At 36.8% G+C, this 23,172-nt stretch overlaps 1 protein-coding gene across 6 annotated transcripts; it reads left to right on the top strand.

Annotated features, from left to right (window-relative positions):
* LOC109718197 (E3 ubiquitin-protein ligase SIS3) lies at positions 6,878 to 21,979 on the top strand. 6 transcript variants are annotated; one of them, XM_020244277.1, is made up of 12 exons: positions 6,878 to 7,141; positions 7,255 to 7,293; positions 10,881 to 10,947; positions 11,039 to 11,112; positions 17,382 to 17,520; positions 17,620 to 17,712; positions 17,862 to 17,930; positions 19,104 to 19,220; positions 19,802 to 19,864; positions 20,104 to 20,217; positions 20,658 to 20,851; positions 21,308 to 21,979. In XM_020244277.1, the coding sequence occupies exons 1-12, from the start codon at positions 7,113 to 7,115 to the stop codon at positions 21,531 to 21,533; spliced, it is 1,224 nt and encodes a 407-aa protein (XP_020099866.1). In that variant the 5' UTR covers positions 6,878 to 7,112; the 3' UTR covers positions 21,534 to 21,979. The 6 variants fall into 6 exon arrangements, with proteins under 6 accessions (XP_020099866.1, XP_020099865.1, XP_020099864.1 ...); XM_020244276.1 differs by having other exon boundaries at positions 19,799 to 19,864; XM_020244275.1 differs by having other exon boundaries at positions 19,787 to 19,864.

The raw sequence follows: 23,172 nt of genomic DNA, 5'->3' as shown, positions 1-23,172 counted from the left end.
TTGCGTCGTTGGAGGCCGGGCGAGTGCGTGGTTCCTCTCCTATCGACTTCTCGCCGGATTTGGATTAGCGTTTCAAGGTGGATTAATGATATGCTTACCGGAATTCTTGGAATTACCTCCTAAGCCTATATGTTGACAGCGTGTGTTTTTGGCTTCGTTTAGCATGTTTAGTAGCTTGGTTCTTTGATTTGCATATTTTTAAATCTGAATTGGAGCTTAGAATATTAGCTAAATTATACATTTTGGACTTAGATTTGACTTAGGAGAAAACTAACGATTCTATACTGTCATTTGCTCAAACTATCAAATTTAGCTCTAGGAGCCGTAATTTGTTTGTATCGCCGCAGTTTGTTGGTGGTGGATACCCAGAATAGTGTAAAATGTATTTACGCTGGTGCTGAGATGCCGAGCGTATTTTTACAGTAGTGTGCAGATTGTTCCGGACTGTCGGGTGCCATTGTGGTTGACGGTGGACCCAGTTTGTAGTTTTTGCATCAGATTGTGCCGAGGGTATGTAGATTATGGTTGTTAGACTAGTGAAACCTTTCTACTTGGATTACAGCCTGTGAGAGCCTGATTGAGCTCGGCAGAGACACGCTTGCATACTCGGTTCGGTAGCACCCACGAGTGCCACTTTGGAGTCGGGCTTAGTACTTTTGCGTTAATATCAGTTTGTCCTGTTTGGACTTGCTCTCCACTGACGACCTAGCGTGGCGGCGGTTAGTGTAGCTTCGACAGGTGGGACAGGTGTGCTCACAGTCCTTAGTGAGATTGGATCAGGATTTGCATTTTCTACAGATAGTTAGTGTTGGATTGTGATAGTACAGTGGCATATAGCTGTAGATTTGTTTCAGCTTCCTTTACTATCTTTGAGCATACATCTATAGACTTGGTGGGTGAGCCCTTGAGGTCGGTAGCGGTACCCACTGAGGACTACTCCTTTTTGCAGTAGTTCTCACACCTAGTTGTTGGAATCTTTTGCAGAGCCTTCTTCTTCGGCTGCTGCTGTTGCTGATTCAGATCGTGGAAAGGGAGTCGCGAGTTAGATCCCTTCCCGTTTTACTGCTAATCTAGAGACTTACCAGCTACAGGTAGTTATAGTTTTTGGTTCATTTACATACTGATGTTAGTTTCTCGCTGGAGCGAGTATTTTTGTATCAGGATACTATGTATGTATAGTAAACCGTTGTTATTTATATATATGTTTTCTTTTTAGCAGCTCTATACTACTGGTTGTAGTGTTGTGTGATTACAGGTACAAGTACAACTATCACTTCGTAAACGGCGGATTTGTCGGCGTGCCGGACGAAACGAGTAATCCGGTGCGTGACATTGAGTTTACTAATGTCCCTAGTGAAATTCAACCAATGTTCAATGTCCACACCTAGGCATACATATACATACATACTTATGTGTCTCACATGCCTATTGTTCCGATTCCATGGTAGTTAATTATTCTAGTAACATATGATTCATACCTTCATATTTACCAATTAACCTACCATTACATACATGCATCAACAAGTAATACAATTATTAAACTTTACTCTTTGGCATGGAAGTGACCTAATAACTTCTGTAAAGCACAGCCTACCTTGTAGTGCTCCCAATTGCTTATAGGCACTTGCAATTGGGCCAATTTTCTTGAATCTCCAAGCTCGATCCCAAGTATTCCTTGTCATATAGAAGAGGTCCATTCGTTACCATTTTCAAATCTCTCATTGATTTTTTTCTCTTGAAATCAAGCTTTCCAACATGATTTCCAAACCCTCAATTAAGGTTTAAAGGGTTAAAATATTTTTAAAACCCTCCATAAGAAAATTTCTTTTTCAACCTAGGATTTTTTCAAAACTAGAGAAAAATTCCAAAGCTCACGGTAAATCCCACTATTTATGGTCTAGATTTACCTAGGGTTTGCTAAAATCCCAAGGCCAAGGATTAAACTTAAAACCCTAATCTCAAATTCCAAAACTCACCTTTGCCAAAGCTTTTCCTCTTCTTCTTACTCAAGAAGAAAGCTCTCTACCTTCAAATTCTTCCTTCTAGCTTGATCCCTCAAGCTCTCGACAATTAGAGAAGAAGAAGATGAAGAAGAAATGAGAGAGAGAAGCATCTCTTTGTCCCTCCCTGTGTGCGTGTGTGTGTGTTTCAGAAAAGAAAAGGGAGTGGGCTCCTCTTATATAAAGCACCTTTATGAAATTAGCAAAACACCCCTCAAAACTAAGTTTCAGAATATTGCGTACCGGTACTCGAGTCCGCGTACTGGTATTCGGGCATCTAGTTCCGGTACCCCGAATCCAGTTCCTCAAGACCCGAATGTTAGATTCCCAAGTTTTCTATTGCATACCGGTATCTAGTTTCCAGTACCGGTACTCAGTACGAAATTAGTATCGGTACGCAAGTTTGGTTCCTCAAAATCCGAAAGCTCACTTCTCTCATTTTGTATTGCGTACCGGTACCCAATTTTCAGTATCGATACTCAATACAAAATCTGCAACTTTAACGGATTTAGTATTTCGAAGTTTGTTTTCGCGCCCGGTTTGCGTCGAAAACACTTGAATACTCTTCAAACTTCACCGGAACTATTTTATTAGCTTTTTAAGCTATTCCCACCAAAACTTCATAATTGTAGAAGTTCGGTATATTACCCCCCATCAACTCTTTCATGTAAGGCAACGGTGCAGTAGTCAAATCCCTAATGTACCAATTAGGGTAATTCCAAGAGTAAGCAACTTAGATATGCAGGAAAATAAAGAAAATAGCAAGCAATGGTAACCAAAAATAACATAAGTAAAGCAATAGGACTAGTAGAAAAGTGAGCAAATAAGAACTTCTAGTAAACAAATCGCATCCAGTAGAGCGAAGACTAGAACAACTTCCTATTAATTCCATTTTTAATGCCAAAATTTCTAATCCAGATATCTGTAATGACAATAGAAATACCAAAAAAAGAGTGTTGCATTGGAAAAAAAAAATAAGCTTAATATTTCTTACCCACTAACCCTTTAAACAATGTCAAAATTTCAAAATCGGTAAAGAACTATCTCTACGTAAGTACCCAAAATTTTGATTCATTCTTTGATTTGTGAAATGTTGTTTCTATTAATTTTTTCTTTTCAGGCTTCACCTAATAAGTTTAGAGACCAAAATGATTGCAAAAATTCAAAAAAATTGCCAAAGTAGAAACATGGTACATATGAAGTAGCAAATTTTTTTTAAAAAAAATAACAGTCCAAGCGTATCAGCTATATCAAAAATAAAGAGAAAACAACAAAATAAAGAAACGCGAAAAATCATAGCATGCTATTACACAGTAGGCATGGCAATACGAAAGCACCCGAGCATTAATCAATATCGATACAATTAAAGAGTGAGAGCACCTGACTTCCTTTTTTTAAAGGTAGGTTGCAAACAAGAAAAAAAAGCTAGCAGGAGGAAGAAGAAGGTTGCAACTTGAAAGAAAGTGGACATAGAGCTTCCCATCCGACGACTTTTTTATAGTAGGATAGAGTGAGGAAGGTAGGCAGAGCGCCATCGCAAGCAACGTGCCTATGTCAGTAGAGAACCAGACGGCGTCGGAGAGAGAGAGAGAGAGAGAGAGAGAAGAATAGAGAGAGAGATGTGGGGAGAGAAGAAGGTCCACTACACTATTTAATGCTCGGATGCAGCAGATCGGACTGTACACCACCAATTTCTGGCAATCCGCAATGACATTAAATGCCCGTATTGGCTGTAGGTACAATCCTGATCGGCAACTTTTAATGCTCGGAAATGCCGGCCGGCATTATTTAATGCCTGAAAATATGGCAAATTTTGAAAATATAACAAAGAATTACAAAACAACATTTAGCAAATCTCAAAATATACATGGCTATCTTTTGAGAAGTCCTTAGTGCCAACATAGAGCTCTCTCCCCCCTATTTATTTTACATATAATAATGTACTAAGAACCTTTTAGTTATAAAGTTGGTTAGAAATAAGTCCCTCAGTTTTTAATTTTTTGTTCAATGCATTCTTAACTACTAATTATTTTGAATGAGTTATTTTGTTCAACTAAACAAAATTATATATTAACATTAATAGTTATGTTCGCTAATAATAGTCATTGATTGTTATAAATTTAGGTCAAGAAACATATTCAAATCAAGTTCCCACTTTTTAATCTTATTAATATAAATAGGTACATTTAAAAAAGAATAGTATCACTAGAAGCATATTATATTTGGGGAGATAGAAAATAATATCCATAAATTCAAAAGAAATAACAAATCTAAATTTCTTAATAAAAAATAATGGTGATCTAAAGATCCAACCCAAATTTTAATCTATTCATCATCAAAAGATATATTTTTTTAGTGTGAAAACATACATTAAATTGAATCACCCTACTCTAATTCAAATCAAAGATGAAAGAAAGTCATAAAACATCTCCTATATTCTATCAAAGAAAACAATTTTTACCAACAACAAAGCAATTAAATTCAAACTAACTTCACCAAATACAATACCTATGTGAATCTAAAAGTTTAACTACTGGAATTAAAAAAAGTCTTTTTTTTTTCAAAATTTCAAAACCAATAGCTAACACATATACTTCCCAAATTTATAACTACGAACTGTAAAAGCAAAAAAAAATACTATACAAACTGTATAAACAACAAATAAGTATCAGAAAAGGTAACAAAAAGCAAGTTTTGAAACTGACCGTGAATGAGGGCACTACCATCTAATTCAGCATATTTCGGTACCTAATTTTACTAATGTGATAAATTGATGAAAAAGTTAGATTTTTATATTTCTAAAAGAATAAAATAGGGGATATGATCATTTAAAAGGTGATCTTTTAATGAACCAACTAAACCAGATTAAAAAAACTTGAAGGATAAATTTGAATAAAAAAAATCAGATATAATAAAATAAAATATTTGCATTTGAGGCTCAAAAAGAGCTAAGAGAGCAGCAATTAAAGGAGAAGCAGCAACTGTAGATCTACTGCGATTTACTCTACAATGAGCATTCCATAAAACAACCATCAAAGAAAAAATATAGTTGATCCGGCCAAAAAAAAATGCTTGGATTAATTTGTAAGACAATCGAGAAATGTTACATATAGCACTTTAATCAATCACCTGACTCTAAATATGAAATATGCCTAAGGTTTTCTGCTTTGCAAACTTTTTCTAGAATTTGTTAAACTATATAAACATTAATCATAATAAAAAAATAACTGACAATAATTGCACAATTTCTTACTTTCTTCAACAATGCACGATCTATTTAAACGCGCTATCAAATTCAAAGAAGCATTTAAATTAAAAGAGTAAGAAGAAAACCTTTATGATAAGCTGTCATGCATCTTTAAGAAGAAGACCTCTATGATAAAAACCCTACTTTCATGCATCTTCCCTCCTCAAAAGAATAATAAATAAATGACGGCAATAACTTGTTTCTAATTAGTTTGGTATGAATTGGATATCAAAGTTTTCACTCTTTAACTTGTAAAATATAACATATAAAGAAGATAAGTATACATTAAACATGAACTCCATCCACTGATTCTCCATACGAAAGAAACAGATACTAAGATAATATATAATTAGTGATGCTTCATTTTTTACAAACATATTTGGAGATAATCTTAGAAAAAACTTAAATAACTGCAGAAAGAGGACAAAATAGTTAGCATATATAATCTAAAAAGCCATTATCTAGTATGCAACATTGTGGTGTTCTTAGATGGGGTTTTAGAACCAAGGAATTCGTTTGGGGACAACGTCAACGGCATACATGCGGTCGAACCAACGGATGATGCAGTTGAGGCGGCGGTGGCGTTAGGTTAGAAAATCAATAATTTGTGTCAAGAAAAATGAGTTCGAGCTTACATTCTAGTCAAAAGACGTTCAAAGACGTGTGTCGATATATTGAAATATTTGAAGGCGGTGGGAGAGCTTCTCCTGGATCTCGATTATAAGAAAGTCCTTCTCCACTACTCTTTGCCTCAGCCTCAACCTCCACACCTTGATCTCGAGCTTTGAAACCCTACAAGCGATAAACATGGATGAGATTTTCCTCACCAAATCCATGTGCTCGTAGGGATCCGTGGGCATTAGCGCCAAAACATTGTCTAGAAGATGGAACTCTACGCCACTGCCACCATGTCCACCACTGCCGCCTCCTCAGCCACTGTTGTTACCACTTCTGCTATTCGTTGTTTTTAGATCGCAAAGAAGATTGATCCCTAAATGAAAAATAGTTCCTATAAATAAAGAAAAAAGTGTAAATTATTGAAACGTCATTAGAAGATGGAGAGATGAAAGGTGAGGGAGATAAAGATGCGGTAACTAAAGAAGGCGGAGAGGCATGGAGAGTGTTGGGTTTGAAAGAGACACGATGGAAGAAATAAATAATTATAAAAAAATAAAACGGGCCTAAGAGTCGAGAGAGGAAAAGAAAAAAAAAGGTACCGTGAACCGATTCAATAAAAAAAATAAGAAGAAAATACTGAACCAATTTAAGCAAAAAAAAAATTGATTCAACAAACAAGAAAGAACCATTTTAATGAGAGAAGCAGAATCAAAATTTTTAAAAAATATATTCCATGTGGATTAAAGTTATGGATATTAATAGTAGTCTATAGATATTTATCAGGTCACTCGTTAAATTTTTTTTTTTAAGAGAGATAGATAGTACGCTACCCGCCTATCCGTTTCATTTATTTTATTAAAAAAGAAACTTAGTTGAAAATACCAATCAATTAAAATTCAAATTTAAAATTTCAGATATCAATCATCAAATCTTTTGTCACTTTCTTTAGGAGCGTCAGTTTCTCGATTCTTTTTAAAACATGACATATGACATTTTTTTTTTTTTTCCCACTAGTAACGGCCATCTCACGCCTTTATTCTCCCCCACCGCACGCACTCTCTCTCTCTCTCTCTCTCTCTACTCCGATTAGAGACTTCGCGGAGCCTCGTTGGTCGATCCAAGGCGAGCCCGTCTCTGGAGGGTTTGTTCGATCTCTCGATCTCCAATTCCCCTCGATAACCAATTCCCCCAAATGGATCCGATTCTTCGAGCGGATCTAGGGTTTATGTGAAGAAACCCTAGGTTCCATGGCGATTAGAGGGATCGATTTCAAGTGGTATGTTTGAATTCACGATTTTGCTAATTTTAGATAAAATCATATTCAATTTTAGTTCCTCTGTATCTCTTTTGTTGATGTTGTTGTTGTTGTTGTTTTTTTTTTAAATATAGGTACGATGGGTTCTTCCTATCGATGCTTGCTACCAGTGTGTATCCTTTTGTTTTCCTTTCCTTCGAATTTAATTATAAATTTTTTGTTGGGCTAGATCACATAAATAGTCCCTAAGTATCGATTGAGTTTTCCATTCGGTCATTAAACTTGATTTGTTGTATTAGATGGTTTGAATTTTAGAAACATTTCAAATTTAGTCCTGCCCTTTCCTTTATTTGTTTGTAGAAGCCAAAATGGCTTAATTATACTCTACTCTACGGTGGTGGTTTTTTTTTTTTTTTTTTTTTTTTTTTTTTTTTTTTTTTTTTTTTTTTTTTCATTTGCTATACTGTTGAGCTGGGCTACTGTCGGTGGTAGACGGCCCAGTTTGCTACCGATCAATTTTCTATGATAGAGCTTTCAAATCGACAATCGACACCGTCGAACATGATCTATACAATTTAAACTATTTGAAAATTAAATTTCTTGCTTTTTCGATATTGTTTTCTTGTCCATCAGGTAGACATAAACTGAAGGGCTGGAAATAAATATCCTTCAAAAAATGATAATATAATTTTTGTATTCAATATTTTGAGTCTAGATCTTGTTTTGAATTAGTTTAAAGAATATTCTAACAAAAATTCAGCTACTTTAGACCCTTCTATACTGTTCAATGAGAAAACGACCAGAAATTAAAATTACAAATTTTGTGGTCCTTTGATTGTTCAGTTAGTAATGTTGAAAATGCATAAAATTTGATTTCTAGATAGTTTACATGATCTAGATCATGTTCAACCGTGCCGATCGTCTATTTGGAAACTCTATCATCGAAAATAAATCAGTAGTAAATCGAGCTGTTTACCACTATTAGTAGCTCTGTTATATATATATATATATATAGTGTAGAGCTATTATACTATCGGAAGCATAGAACATTTGATGCTTTCGATATTTTGACCCTTGGATTAAGAATTATACGGTTGGGATGATTGCGGTCCCCCAAGGGTTGAGTAGTACCCCTAGGGTTGAGTGGTCCTCACAGGGTAGTAGTATTAATCCAAAGATTAAAAATGATTAAAGGGGCTGATCTAACGGCCAAAAAATCGAAAGCACCAGATCCTCTATGCTTCCGATAGCATAGTAGCTCTATTATATATATATATATATATATATATATATATAGTTCGGCTACTATACTTTTTTGAGTATTGGCCCCCTTGGCCCCTTATACTCATAAGTTTTCGGCCCTTAGATTTATTTTATTGATCATTTCCACCCGTTAGATCATACTATTGAACTAACTACCCACTCAACCCTAGGGGACCACTATCATTCTAAGTGGGAACCATCATCATCCTAACCACACATCCCATCAATCAACGGTTAAAAATTTATGAGTACAGGAAGTCTATACTCATAAGAGTATAGTAGCCTCAGCCTATATATATATATATATATAGAGAGAGAGAGAGAGAGAGAGAGAGAGAGAGAGAGAGAGAGAGTTGAGCTAGAATACTCTCAAAAGCACCAATGAGATGGTGGTTTTGAGTTTTTAACCATTGGATGGAGGAATGTAAGGTTGTGATGATGGTGGTAGGTAGTGGTATGTGGTGGTAGATGGAATAGTGTTTGATCCAATGGCTATTAGTAATTAAGGAGTAGATCCAAGGGCTAGAAACCTAAAAGCACCAATGGGGTGATACTTTTAAAAATATTATAGCTCAATTATATATATATATATATATATATATATAGTCCGGCTATGGTGCTTGTAAAAGCACCAAGCACTTGGTGCTTGTAAATTTTTTACCGTTAGATCTACGCCTTTGATTATTTTCAATCGTTAGATCATATTATTCAACCAACCACCCACTCAACCCTAGAGGGCCCACATCATCCTAACCGCACATCCCTTAATCCAAGGGCCGAAAACTTACACGCAAGGTTTTAAGTACCCGTCGGCATAGGCCGTATCCACCGTGTCGTACCGTGCCAACAAGATACCAGTACGATACAAACTCCGTGCCGATGGCACAATTCAAAACCCTCTATTCTTTAAATTAGTAAGTAATTTCCTAAATAAAGTTCAAAAGATGTGATAAAAAGACATAATAAATAGTTATAATATTTTGTTGCTAAAGAAAATAAATATTTCATGCTATTATGTATCGGCACACAAGAATTTTTTTGACCGGCACGCACCGTGCCGTACCGTGCCGACAAGTTTTCGGCACGACCCCGTGCCACGACACTTAAATCCTTGCTTACAAGCACCAATGACTTGATATTTTTAAAAGCATAAGAGCTCAATTCTATATATATATATATATATATATATATATATATATATAGCACTACTAAACTATCAAATTTTCTCAATCTCTACAGTACAAAAATAAATCTATAATTTAGATTGAAGCTAACAATTTCATTGAAAACATTGGTTGAAAGTAGCAGAACATATATTTGGCTTATTTTGATAAGAAAAGAAAAAGAAAACATCTAGAAATAGCTTGAAAATAACATTGATAGAGGGTTTCGGCGAATCTATCTTGGAGGCTATTTTTTTTTCCCCTTGCTATGTAAGCCGTACCTCATAATAAAGTTGTTAGCTTCTGTCCAAAACAGTAGATTTGTCAACAGTACTAAAGAGATTGGCAAGAAAACGATAGTTTACTGATATCTTTTAGAAAAAGAAAGTAGTACACATAGCAAATGAAAATAAACCCAAAGTACAGTGTATAGATTGATCAGCACACAATAATTGAATGGTTTCTTTGAAAAAAAAAAAGATAGTACAGTGTAGAAAATTGACACTAAAGTGCAATGTTGTAGGGTGTAATTGAGCCAATGAAAATCTGAAGTGACATGTCAAGTCACTGTTTCTAAACCTGTTAGCTGCTGTTTTTAACGATAATAGCATGATTACTACACTAATTAAGGTTTCTAAAGACTTTTGAAGGCATTAATCCTGCAAATCAAGAAGTCTTTTGACATGTGTGAAAGAGAATAGTGTTTATATATTTTATGATTACTACACTAATTAAGGTTTCTAAAGACTTTTGAAGGCATTAATCCTGCAAATCAAGAAGTCTTTTGGCATGTGTGAAAGAGAATAGTGTTTATATATTTTATATTGAGCGCTTCCCCTCATGTCTGCATAAAAGAGAACAGTGTTCTTATATTTTATATTCAACACTCTCCTTTACATTTGAGTTTGAGATGTTAATAGAGGCAGGAACTTGATTAAATGAAAGGAAGCTAAATGAGACTAGGAGCTTGGTAAGATTCGAATTCGAGACCTCTTGCTCTAATATCATGTGAGATAATGTGAAATAACCATTTTATCTCTAAAAGCTCAAGCTTTTAGAGAACGGTTTTTTTATATTTATATTCAACAACACGCACATGTAACTTAACGGGCTTAGGAACAAGGACTAGGCATACCAAATCAAATTACCATCCCTCTGGGCAATAAATATTGATGGGTTTGATTGTTCAAGCCCTCTAATGCAACAAAAATTAAGATTTAGGGACTAAACTGAAACTCGCAAAGATGGTTTAGGAACAAACAGTGCAATTCACCCCATTTCATTTTGAGAGTCAGAATTTGGTGAGGATGTACTTCTTGACTGTATCATGCTAGAATTATTGTTTCGATCAACTGGAAAAAGTTCCATCTTTGCATGCATCCATTGCATATATGGATTGTGGTAAGTTTCTAAAGCAGTTGGTAGCTTTAGCTTCTAGCTGGTTTTTAATCGATCCTTGGGTGTGAACTTAAGAGATGATTTTGGCTTTCAGGTTGACTACACAACAGTCTTCATTTTCCGGCTTTTGATGTTTGTAGACAATGGACTTGCTGCTGGAATGGGCTTGTAAGTACTTCAAGCTTTGCTGTTGTTTCTTTATGTATCTTAATTTTTGATAGTCTCTAGTGAAACCTAATGCTACCTGTATGAAATATAGAATTTAAGAGGAATGCCACTTGGCGCTTATATTGCATATACATTTTGGATTGAATTTAAACATTTTTTTTCCAGTTTGTTGATCAACCAAATCTATAGATATATTAAAACGTGAGTTCTCGGAAGGGTTACGTGTCGCCCGCCCCCGTCTCTCGAACCCTCTCTCCCGAACCCCTCCTCTCCCGATCCCTCTCTCCCGAACTCCTCTCACTATCACTGGGCGGGCTTACGTGTTGCCCGCCCCGTGTCTCCCGAACCGTCGTTTCTCTCCCCCTCTCCTCCAATGGTGCGGCGTATGGCTTGTCGCACGCCTAACCCTCGCAGATCCCGCAGGATGCGGAGAGTTGTTGGTCCCCCGTACGTGCGGGCGCACGGCGTGGCAGGAGGCCTAGCTCCGCAGGCGTGCGCCATACCCCAACTCCTCTGTTTGCGATGGGCATCGTGGTACTTCTCCGCACGTGCGCCGTATCCTACTCCCCTCTGTTTGCGATGGGCATCGTCGTCCTTCTCCCCGCCGCCGCCGGATGTGGGTTGCTTGATACCCATAACGTTTATGGTACGTAATTATTACAGCCTATTCTACAATCTAATTTGGCGTACGCCTCTCCCTTCGCCTGCCCGAGCTTCGCCCCCTTCCTCTGCGCCGCCACCGGGTGTGGGTTCCCTCATGCCCATAGTGTTTGTGGTGCCTAATAATTGTAGCCTATTGCACTATCCAACTTTCTGTAGGCCTCTTGATCCCTTCACCTACGATAGGTGCTTTTCCACTCTCTGATCTACTCCGTCGCCTTTCTCTCCCCTCATCCCTCTCTCATCCCGTGGTGGTACGGTCGGTCCCCCAAGGCAACCTGCCCCACATCCCCACTCTCCCACATCCCCATCCCCCTCTCGCTCCCTAGTTGCAGCAAGAGCCTATAAATATCCCTGCATCTATACAGAGATGCCACGAATTGGTTGCCTCCATTTACAGACTTTAGGCTTTTGAGACCCTATTCATAGAGTTGATCCCTCTACTTCTGGTGTTCTGGTAGCTCCTCCCGTGAGACTCTCCACGCTCTACCTCCATTTAGAAGGTTTGCTTTAGATTCCGTTGGCTGTTAGAGAAAGGAGTCAATCCCCTGTGCTTTTGGTGTTCTACTAGGCCTTTCTATAATACTCTCTGCACTTTGAGGTGGTTGCCTTGGTTCCCAAGGTTTGGATAATTGATTTTATATAATTTTTTACAGAAAATTTGGAGTGGCTGATGTCACTACTTTGGCTTTTCTTCTAGGTTGTCCGCTACTGTGGCCTATTCAGCGCCCAGCTTTCCTTACTGTTCCTACACTTTTGTTTTCTCGGTCCTTTTGGTGAGTGGTGGCTCAGTCTATTCGCTCTAAATTATGATATACATAATTCAGCAATCTCTTAACAAATCTTTTTAAGAAATGAGATCACTCTGATGTTTTCTAAGGTCCCTGTTCATATCCTTATACTTAAGAAATATTTTAAGAAAACGAAGCAAATCTTTTTAAGGAATGGCATCGCTTTGATGCTTTCTAAGGTCCTTGTTCATACCCTTATACTTAAGAAATATTTTAAGAAAACAAAGCAAGGGGTGGAGGTCTACCCTATTACTCTCTATTAATGTAAATTTCAGTTGGAAGAAAGCATATTTTGTCGTTTGTGCCTTCTGATATTTTCCAATTCATCTGCTCGCACCCTTATACTCGACAAATTTTTTTGAAAAAAATTGGATCGATCTATTGATCTATTGATTGCTTGATAAGTGGTCTTCTCTAAATTGGTTGCTTCATTCTCCGATTTTCATTTTAACTACAGTTGTTAGGATGTCGGTTGTTTAGCTCTCTTTTAGTAAATTACTGAAATTTGTGAGAAATTGGGCCTAATTGTGTTGCAACTGTCGCTGCTGAAGGCTGGTTCGTAGCGTATATAGACCTTCCTATTGCATGCAGTGGGGCGATTGTTGAAATTGCACGCTGTTGGGGTGCTCCATCCCCTGATTTTTTCCTGGCAAAGGATGATTCAGCCCGTGTGGCAATCCAGCGAATGAAGGCTGAGCTTGATCTGCATATAAAAGATATAAATTATGATGACTGCGTAATGTATAAAAGTATGTATGATAATGTTACGGTACAATACAGTGACCTCCTTGGGCAGTTCAATAAATTGAAGCGTGAACACAGTATTCTGAGAGATTGTTACGCTTCTTTTGTTGCCGAAAAAGTGAGGTATATAGATGAGCACGTGAAAATGCGCCGTACGATTGACGAATATCATGCGGCCATCAATCACCTTCGTGCGGACCAAACTGCTGTGGCGACTAACCCCTCTGAATCACAGTCAGCTTCTTAGTCCTGCACTTCTTCCTTAGGCTTCATACTGTACTGCAAGCTTGCGCCTGCTTCTTGCTGCTGCTTCCTTTCTCCCTTTCCTTTAGTGTTTCTTAGGTGTCCGGGTCTTCCTTCAGCTCTTTTTGTACTTCGGAGTTGATTCTCATAGCTTATAATGCTTCGTTTTTTCCTTATTTGTAAAATAATCTTTGTACTGTATGCTAAACTTTGTAGCTTTTGGCATGTGTTGTCGGCTCCTTCCGTCCTATCCTTTATTTTGTAAAATATGGTGCGCACAGGGTTTAAAATTTAGCATGTACTTTGAGCTTCCTTCCCTACCGTGCCTAGGCTGTTTGATTTTATGTGTTGGTTAGTCCTCTAAAGGTTTCAAGCTCTTTTCAAGATGCATAAAGTTTGCAATTGATTTAATTTGCTTGCTCCACCTCAACATTCCTAAAGGGGAACCAGGCATGTTTTTTGAATTCTGTGTCTAGATCGTGTGGTTTTAAGTGTTACCCATTTCTACAAGAGGATGCAGTATGTACTTTGGGCTTAAACTATGACACGTAATTTGAGCTTCCCTTCCGTCTCTCGGCCGTTTTATTTCAATGTCAAGCTCTTTTCAAGATGCATAAACTTTCTAGTTGGTTTAATTTATTTTCTCTACCTCAACAATCCTACAAGCCTTTAGGATTTATTTCTTCCTTGAATGTTAGATATCAACCGGTTGGAATTCAGTAATCTGAATTCTATAAGACTATTGGTGAAATTTAGTATGTGAAATGATTGAATGTCAGTATGCTCCTAGCCCTCGTTCGAAAAAAAGAACTAGCAACCTGGTCTTTTCAGTTTGATTTTAGTATTTAATTTTTTCTCTTCAGTGTGCTCAAATTTGTAATGTCAAATTAAATGATTTTAAGTACTATCTTTTATGCTTAAGATTACTATCATGTGCAATAGATCATCTGACTGCTGAGATTGTTTAGTTGATGGTCTCCGATATAAGCTTGGCAATTGCGTGGGATACAGAATTCATCAACACAATTCGAAATTCCATCGAGAATTCTGAATTCAGCTTAATTCAGCTAGGCAATATGTTGAATTCAGCATATTGAATTCAGATTTCGGCTAGGTGGTTCAGAATTCAATATGTTGAATTCTTAATGCGACATATTTTGATTTACTCCTGCATATGTTGAATTAAGATCGGCGTGGTTTGTGATAATGTTTTGTTGCTTTTGGGGTACTTTGCTTTCCTCGCTTTTAGTCCAGTCATTCTATTTTTCCAGAGTTTCTCTTCACTTCTTTTTGTCCCATGCTATGATGACCTTCCCCTTGAATGTGAGATACTTGCGATAATTGAGAACGTGCCGGGCCTTCTTGGTTGATGATAGGGGCATTTTCAATGGCCTACTTCTCCACTGGTGATAGGGGCACTTTGGATGGCCTACTTCATAGGCAACCAATTGGTCTACTTCTTCACTGGTGGTAGGGGCACTTTGGATGGCCTTTTTCCTAATCAACCAGTTGCTCTTATTTGGGCTAAGAATGCTTTCGGTATACATGTCGGTTGTAACTCAATCTCCAGTACTGAGTGGCCAGGTTTCGGCGCCAATCTAATAATGTTCGATGGTCGGAGGAGTCTGAGCAAAATATATTTATTTTCACTATTCGGTTTTCCTTACCTGGCTTCTATATATATATGAATGGTTTATTCCCATTTCCATAGGCTCATTCGTTATGTTGTTTCTCATCTTTCTCCGTTGTTCGCTGAGGGTTTATTTTCGGTTCGATTTTCATGTGCCATCTGATGTATAGAGTATACATCATCATAGTAGCCAAACGACCAAACAAAATTTCATTTACAATTGGTTTCAAATTTGCAAAGATTGTGCATCTTTAATATATAAACTGACATTTAAAGGCAATAGCTGCTACCTAAAAATCCAAAGCTGAACTTGCATAAATCCCTTATAGTCGTGGACCTTGCTTCGGTCTTATGTACATTAGCATTTTTTATTTAGATTTGTTCAGGTTTTAGTGTTGTTCTTGCGCAAGCATTTCTCGGGGATTTTTTTTGCCATTGGGAGGTTTTTAAATTGCATTGTCTTCATTGATTTAATGTGTTTGGTAGAGTTCTATGCTTTTTACTCAACAGTTAGAGCTTTGAAAAATGGAAATTCGCCAATGGAAAATCATCATCCTCCTACAAGCTTTTTCGAGGCTTCTTTGAAGCAAAAACTGAACAGTAGAGAATTTGGAAGGGTTTATAAACTTTATTTGCTATTAATCTGAGTAGAGTTCTTCACTAAATGATTTCAAAATCCTGAACACGAGGCAAATTGGTTAAAAGGGAGATCACTTTGGAACCAATATCCAATAAACCATTTCTTGGGTAATGTTGTCTACCTCAGAGGTTGAAGTTTTGGTTTTTTTTGCAACCAAGTAGCGATTACATAATTTGTTCTAGTCCCTGAGGGGTTTGAATGATATAGCAAGATAAATTACTCTATAGATCTATTGAGAGTTTTCTTCTTCTATGAGGCATAATTATGCAAATAACCAGTATTAGCAGATAGAGGCCCAACAACGACAGCCATGAGGGCAAAATGAAGAGAAAGTGATTAACACTTTTTCTTGCTAAAAACTATATGACGTTCATGGATAAATTATAATATAAATTGCACATATTTTAGGTCTATAGGGCACATTTGTCATCCAAAATAAATTCAAGGGCTCAACTTGGATGATTTGAAGTGCTCTATTTCTAATGCCCATAAGCCATAATCTCAGTTTCATTTGAAACTGATCAATATTACTTAAGCCAAGTCAAATCTACATACTATGTTTGTTTTAGCTGAAACAAGCAGGTTTCATTGAGAAACTAGTAATCATATCTGATTGAGCTAATCTGTACAAGTAGAAATTACAGAAAGAAAAACTGATTAAAAGCGGCTGGAGCTTCTTGATTTTACCGGTAACTCCAAAATCAAGGTAAACTGTCATGAAACTTTCCTAGGGAATCTATTTTCGGGTTTAAGCTTATACTCTCAAAGACAGTTAGCTTGGGACTATTCTTTATCTCAAAGCTGTGTTTTCATATGGATTGAAGTTGTATATTTAACTTATTCTGGTATCATAATGCATTGTTTGGTGCTTATTAGATGCATTATATCCAGTGATGCTTCTCATGTCATTATGATTCTTATGTATCGTTTCATTTTTCTCTAGTCAGTTTACTTTGTACTAGAATCGAGAATTTCCTAATTTGAGTTTCATGATTGTCTACCCAAATATAAACCTAAAGCCCTTACCTTACTAACTAGATAAGGCTCTTTTGGCTCCATACAATGTGTCTACACTGATTGCTCTACAGCCTATATTTGAATAGTTTCATAAACCATATTCTTCCTTAGCACACAAAAAATGGATAAACTCATAAACACCATCCAGAAAACCTAAATAATAGAAAAGTCATTAGACATTGGTCTAGACTTGATCTAAACTTGTTTTTAGGCTGCAACCAAGTTATTGATTAAAATAAATAACTCAATGCAAATTAACCTGACCTACTAACACCGGAGTGCACCAGTTACGTATGGACTTGAATGACAGATATCGTTAGTGGTGTCGAACTTGTCTGTTTCCAAGGCATATATCAACTGAGGTCCTTACTGATTATGTATCAGAGTTATAATGAATATCTATGTCTTGCTAAAATGATCACTGTTTTCCTTTTTTTAATTATATAATTTCCATTGTTGTACTACCGTACTTGATTTTTTGCCTAATGCTTCTAATACTTGCAATGGTCTGTTCTTCCCCTCTTTTTGAACAATGCCTGTACAGAGATCTTGGATGGCAGCAGAGATATGCACGTTTTTGTGGTAGAATTGTGGTTCTTTCAGTTCTTGTTCTTCTGCTCTATCCCTTTTTATGGGTTTGGACAGTGATTGGAACGTTATGGTTTACTAGTGCGAGGAGTTGTGTAAGTTCTTATGTTGTAAATTTGTGCTCAATTTCCTTGTAGTCTCAAATAGGCCCACCTGTATAGATATTCAAATGCGTAGTTTTCTAATGAATGCAGTTACCAGAGGAAGGTCAAAAATGGGGCTTTCTTATATGGTTGCTTTTCAGCTACTGTGGACTTGTTTGTATTGCATGTGTTTCTGCAGGAAAGGTTTGTGATCTGTCATTTACTGCTAGTTCAAATTTAGCTAACATATTCAGATTCTTTACATTAAACATGCTAAGTTATGTTGTGAAGTATCTGTATTTTGTTTTGGTTTTTACTTGGATTTTTGTTTCTTCTTTCCCTCCTTTTTTCAGTGGTTAACTCGAAGGAATGCACACTTAGTGCTGCGGGCACAGCAGGGAATTCCAATTTCAGAATATGGGGTAAGGGTTCTTAATGGATTGCCTTCGCATCTGTAGGTTCTACAAAATCCACATTAAGTTACAGAAACAATTTTATAATTAAAAGAAGACCAAACACCTTTTTCTAGGTTTGGTTCTAGTTTCAAAGACGTTTTTTTTAAGAACTTTTGTCGTATAATGATGTCTGAATGTCTCTGGAAACTGGAAAGCACAAGACCATATATATACTAACTTATTAAAAGAATAGAAAACCTTGTAAGTGCTAAATATGGAACTTTTGCCTGTATATCGTCTTGTCTTAGCTAACATTTTTAAAGTGTAATTATGTACAATTGTAGATAATCTTGTAGGGAGATACATATCGATTATGCATACTTGTTCTAATCTGTTGCACCACTGTATGGGCAATTTTGTACGTTCATTCATTCAACACGTTGAACTGTAGCCACACATGTTGAAGAATGATTCTCAAAAGAAAAAGAAAAAAAAACAAAAAGAAAACTAAAATGCACTCCCCCCGACTTTCCTCCCTGAGCGTTAGAGACCTTCATATTACATTTCATTTTAATCCCTTATCAGTGTGGCTGCTTCTGTTAGCCATCATTCAGTTATACATGGAAAAATTCTTTGGAAGTAGGAAATAAAGGGATTGGGGAATAAGAAGGGCCGTTTCACTACTTTTATGTAGTATCAAGTATTTGTTATATTTTTCAACAAATACTTGATTGTGGAGAGGGGATAATGGTCTAAAAATTAAATTTCAAAGTTCACTGGGAGAAGTGGTAATTGCAATAAATTTATGGGGCTCTTTTGCACTTTAGTCCAAAAAGGAAGGAAACGTCGATCCCCCAATCCCTGGTTCTTGTCATCATCTGGAAGTACTTATAATAGATAACAGGGTATCTGTGGCTGCATTCAAAAAAAGATCGAAGAGCGTGGTGAGTACAAGACCATACGTCTCAGAGAGTACAATTCTGTTTGTGCAGAAAGGGTGCACTTCACTAAGTCATGTATGTTGGATTCATTGAGTGCGATGGGAACTAACTTTTACTGTAAATCAGGAATGTAATATGTGTTTTGGATTCTACTCTTAGAAGGTTCTCTTTTCTCTCTCTCATGAATCTGTCATGCATATATTTCTATTCAATGAATAGAAGTATTATTTGATAGGTATGTTGGTTATGATCTATGCAGGTTCTGGTTGACATGATTCGTGTACCTGATTGGACATTTGAAGCCGCTGGTCAGGAACTGAGAGCAATGGGTCAAGATACTGCGTATCATCCTGGTCTCTATTTAACACCGACCCAGGTGATTTTCCCTGTAAAAGAGTTGTCCTTACACACTTTTTAAATTGGTACTTTTCTTTGGAAATTGCAGTTTCTTACAGAACTACAATTAGTTTAAGTTGGGGAATCATCCAATCCATGGGGCAAGTCAGTTTTATATTAAATAAAGGTTTTTGAAGAGATTCATTTTTGTAAATATAAGACTATATAAGTAAGAAATCAAGTTCTTGAAAGAATATACAAAGCTTCAGATTTTGCAAGGACATACATAAATGGCTAGTTACGCACAGGTAAATTTCTCCTTTTTTGTTCGTACTTTGTACCGTTTTGGTTCAATTTTTCCTTCATATTTTTTTGTTGGCTAACATTTCTGGAAATACTTAATAATGGTGTATGAAGATGTCAAAAAAGAATCCCCTGGTCCATAGCACATAGCCATATACGATGACAAAACCCTGTTGGATGAGAAATTATTACCTTGAGCTTGTCCAGCGCATGAGCCGTGGACTGCCCAGCCCATTTCCCTCTATCTCTCTCTATTTTCAGTCGACGCTACTTTGAACAGAACTACTTTTTGATTTGGGAAAGGCTTCAATTCAGCAGGAGGAGGGGACGAAGAAGAGATGGGATGGGCAGTCCAAGGCTGATGTAGTGGACCTGGTCCAGGTATTAATTTCACTGGATAGGGTGCTAGAATTTTGTTATATTTAGTTACTGAGGTAAATTTTTAGTGTCGGCGTCATCCTTTAATTTTCGTGTATTATCGATCACTAAAACCATTTGTTTTTAGTTTTCTATATCCCTAATTCCCTATGGCTTGTATGTTACTTTTTCTTACATTTTCTCCAACTATAGTTGCAATAGACTTACTTATTTTAGGTTTCTGAGAAGCTTTGTAAATATAGAGAGAAGCTGTTGAGGCACTTATTCAAGAGCTCCCAAAGTTCCGGTTGAAAGCTGTTCCGACCGACTGCAGTGAATGTCCTATTTGCCTTGAAGAATTCCGTGTAGGCAACGAGGTATTTTCATTTTAATTTCATTTTGCTAATTTATTATAATAACTTGATCATGCTGCCATAAATATTGAAACGTCCATGGAACTTAAAACGTTTGGAACAAGTTCTCAAACTTTTGATGGCTTGGTGAATCCTTCATTCCTGTGAATTAAGTGCTTGCTTTGGTTGGCTTTTGGAGTAGCTTCTCTACTTTGGAAAGCAGAAGCTTTTAAAATTTAGGCATTCGAGTGAAATGGTTTAAAGTAGTGGGAAACTAGAAAGCAGTTTTGGCCCTAACAACAGAAGCTCCTTTTGGAAGCTTCTAGTTCTGCTACTGCAGGAAGCTGCAGATAAGATTTTAACAAGAAAGCTATCTAGCACTTCTTTGAACAGTATTAAAACCAATTGCGGAAGCTCTAGCCGGGTCAAGCACGCCCTAATCTTAGTTGTTTTTATTTAAGCAGGTTCGAGGCCTTCCATGTGCTCACAACTTCCACGTGGAGTGCATCGACCAATGGCTACGATTGAACGTAAAATGCCCTAGATGCCGATGCTCTGTCTTCCCCAATCTTGACCTAAGCGCTCTCTCCAACCTCCGTCCAGAATCCGACCGGCTGCCCTCCACCACGACCGAGGTGACGACAGCCACCGCCACCAGGTATGCATGGTTACAAAAGTCTCTACTTTTGGAAAAGTTTGTAAACCTCCAGTTGGACAAATATTTGTTGAGTTATTCGCTAATCCATGGATGCTAGAAAGAAAATCACCAGCAAATACAAGCAATTTATGAATTATTTTTAGTCAAAATGAATTATTCTATTGTCTTTCAAACATTTTATAGTCTCAACGAAAATTAGATAATTGCATAAGGAATCTTGCATTTGTATGTTCTTAATGTTATACATTTTTATTCATTTAATCAAAACAAATTCTGGAATTTCTTACAGATACTTCAGCCCAATAATGGATTTCCAGCATTGCCCTTTTTTCTTGAATACAGTAATTACCTTTTATATATAATTTTAACATTTTGCATCTACAGTTTATTAACCGGACTTCCGATCTTTTTCCCTGTACATTCCTCAAACTTCGTCTTTAACTTGTGACTATGCAGGTACGTCGCGAGGTCCCAACCAGCGGGGCAGAGTTACCTAGTGCGTTTACAGGGTTTGCTACGCCCAGTTCGGTCCGAAAACTCGAACTCGAGCGCGGGAAGTGATGACAATGCTAGCCTCGAGAGCGGCCTCCATACGGTGGTTGTTTCTCAGGCCTCGGCGGTAAGTGCAGTGAGCCCTGAAGTGCACTTTTGTGTTGTGGTCGATCAGCCACCTGGGCGCTGATCGAGCTATACTGCCCTATTTGATCTCTCTTCTTTTCTTTTCTTAAATGAGTGAATTTTGTGCTGCGACTCCTCTTGATATCTGTAAATTTTCTTCGATTTCTTTTTTCTTCTGTTAATCATGGATGAATTAAGCTACTTGCTTGGTTTCCGTAACATGTTTCTCAAAATTGAGAGAGAAAATGATTAGCGTTCCGATATATGAGCGGCAACTGCAGAAGTGCGGATTGTACCGGGTTCTTGTGGATAGAAATAGAAAACAAATTCACCAACTCATGCATATGCGAGTTCAGTGCATTGTGTTTTGTCGTCGGAGATGTAAGCGTTTTGGGTAGTAAGTCCTGACTTGGTTCCTGTACTTTTCATTTAAATACTGTAGTCTCTAATCTTCTATATATGTTGTGCGTAAGTGCTTGATTCGTAGAAGAATCAAACACTTATTGTGAAGGACCTTTTATTTAACTCTATTTTATTAAGTGAACTGAAATAAAGGATCACTCTAAGGCCAAGAGGTAAAATTGTCATTTAGAGTGATTTTTTGTTTTTTTTTTTTATTTCTAAAGTTGGTCAGAGAGTATAGTGTTGGATGCAGTCCATGTGATTTATTTAAGGCAATCTATAAAAATATGGTCGGTCTATTCAAGTCGATTTATAAAGATACGGTAAATCTAACGGTTAGGATAATTTGGACACGTCCTTAATGGATGGATGTGATATAATATTTTTATATTAAGTTATATGTAAATATATAATGGATATTCGGGAGTCTCCGCCTAATTTTAATTCCTATGACGGTTCCGTCTTCGAGGATAAGAGAGTAAGACTCGAAATGTTCTGCATTTTTGCAGATTGTGAATAAGGATGAACCACGAGTAAGAATCGTTGTCTACAATTTGAATATAGAAATTGAAATCATGGCAAAAGATAAAATCTTAATTTTTTATAAAGTTTAACATATAGTAGTGCAATACCTGTGAATGTTTAGTACTGAAAAGTGTTTAAGTGAAAAGTATAAGGATTTGAGTCAGAATTAGGGGTGTAAACGTGCCGAACACGAGCTGGCTCGTTAAAGTATCGAGCTAAAAAATTTAGCTCGTGTTCGGCTCGTTAATAAACGAGCTGAACACAAGCTGGCCAACGAACAATAAATTAAAAAAAATTAGATTGAATATATATAAAAAATAAATATATAAAATTTTATCTATTAGATTTTGATCTAATAGTTGAAACTTTATATATAAATTAGTCTTTTTATAATTGAGCTCGCCTTTATATTTTTATTTTGCTAAAAATTAAATAAGAAAAAAAAAAATATATTATATATATAATTATTTATTTATATATAAATATAAATTAAATAAATTATATAAATATAAAATATATGTATTCGAGCTGTTATCGAGCCGAACACGAGCGAGCTGACTCCAGCTCGTGTTCGACTCGTTTATTAAACGAGCCGAAAAATTCAGCTCGTGTTCGGTCCGTTTACTAAACGAGCGATTCGATCTCGAGCTCATTTCGAGCCGAACACGAGCTGGGTCGCGAACAGCGAGCTGGATTGCCACCCCTAGTCAGAATAGTGAGGATGGTTCAGGGACTTTTTCCGTCGGTTTCTTTTGACTCTCTTGGGTCGGCTGCTG

The sequence above is a fragment of the Ananas comosus genome, linkage group 12, assembly GCF_001540865.1.
Source record: "Ananas comosus cultivar F153 linkage group 12, ASM154086v1, whole genome shotgun sequence".
NCBI lineage: Eukaryota > Viridiplantae > Streptophyta > Magnoliopsida > Poales > Bromeliaceae > Ananas > Ananas comosus.
This window is presented reverse-complemented; position numbering and strand designations above follow the sequence as displayed.

Excerpts from the sequence above, each read along its gene's own strand:
- LOC109718197 (XM_020244275.1), top strand. The coding sequence starts at position 7,113 with ATGGCGATTAGAGGGATCGATTTCAAGTG. Across the intron at positions 11,113-17,381 it reads CTTGCTGCTGGAATGGGCTT|AGATCTTGGATGGCAGCAGA; the intron begins GTAAGTACTTCA and ends ATGCCTGTACAG. Across the intron at positions 17,931-19,103 it reads TTCCAATTTCAGAATATGGG|GTTCTGGTTGACATGATTCG; the intron begins GTAAGGGTTCTT and ends TGATCTATGCAG.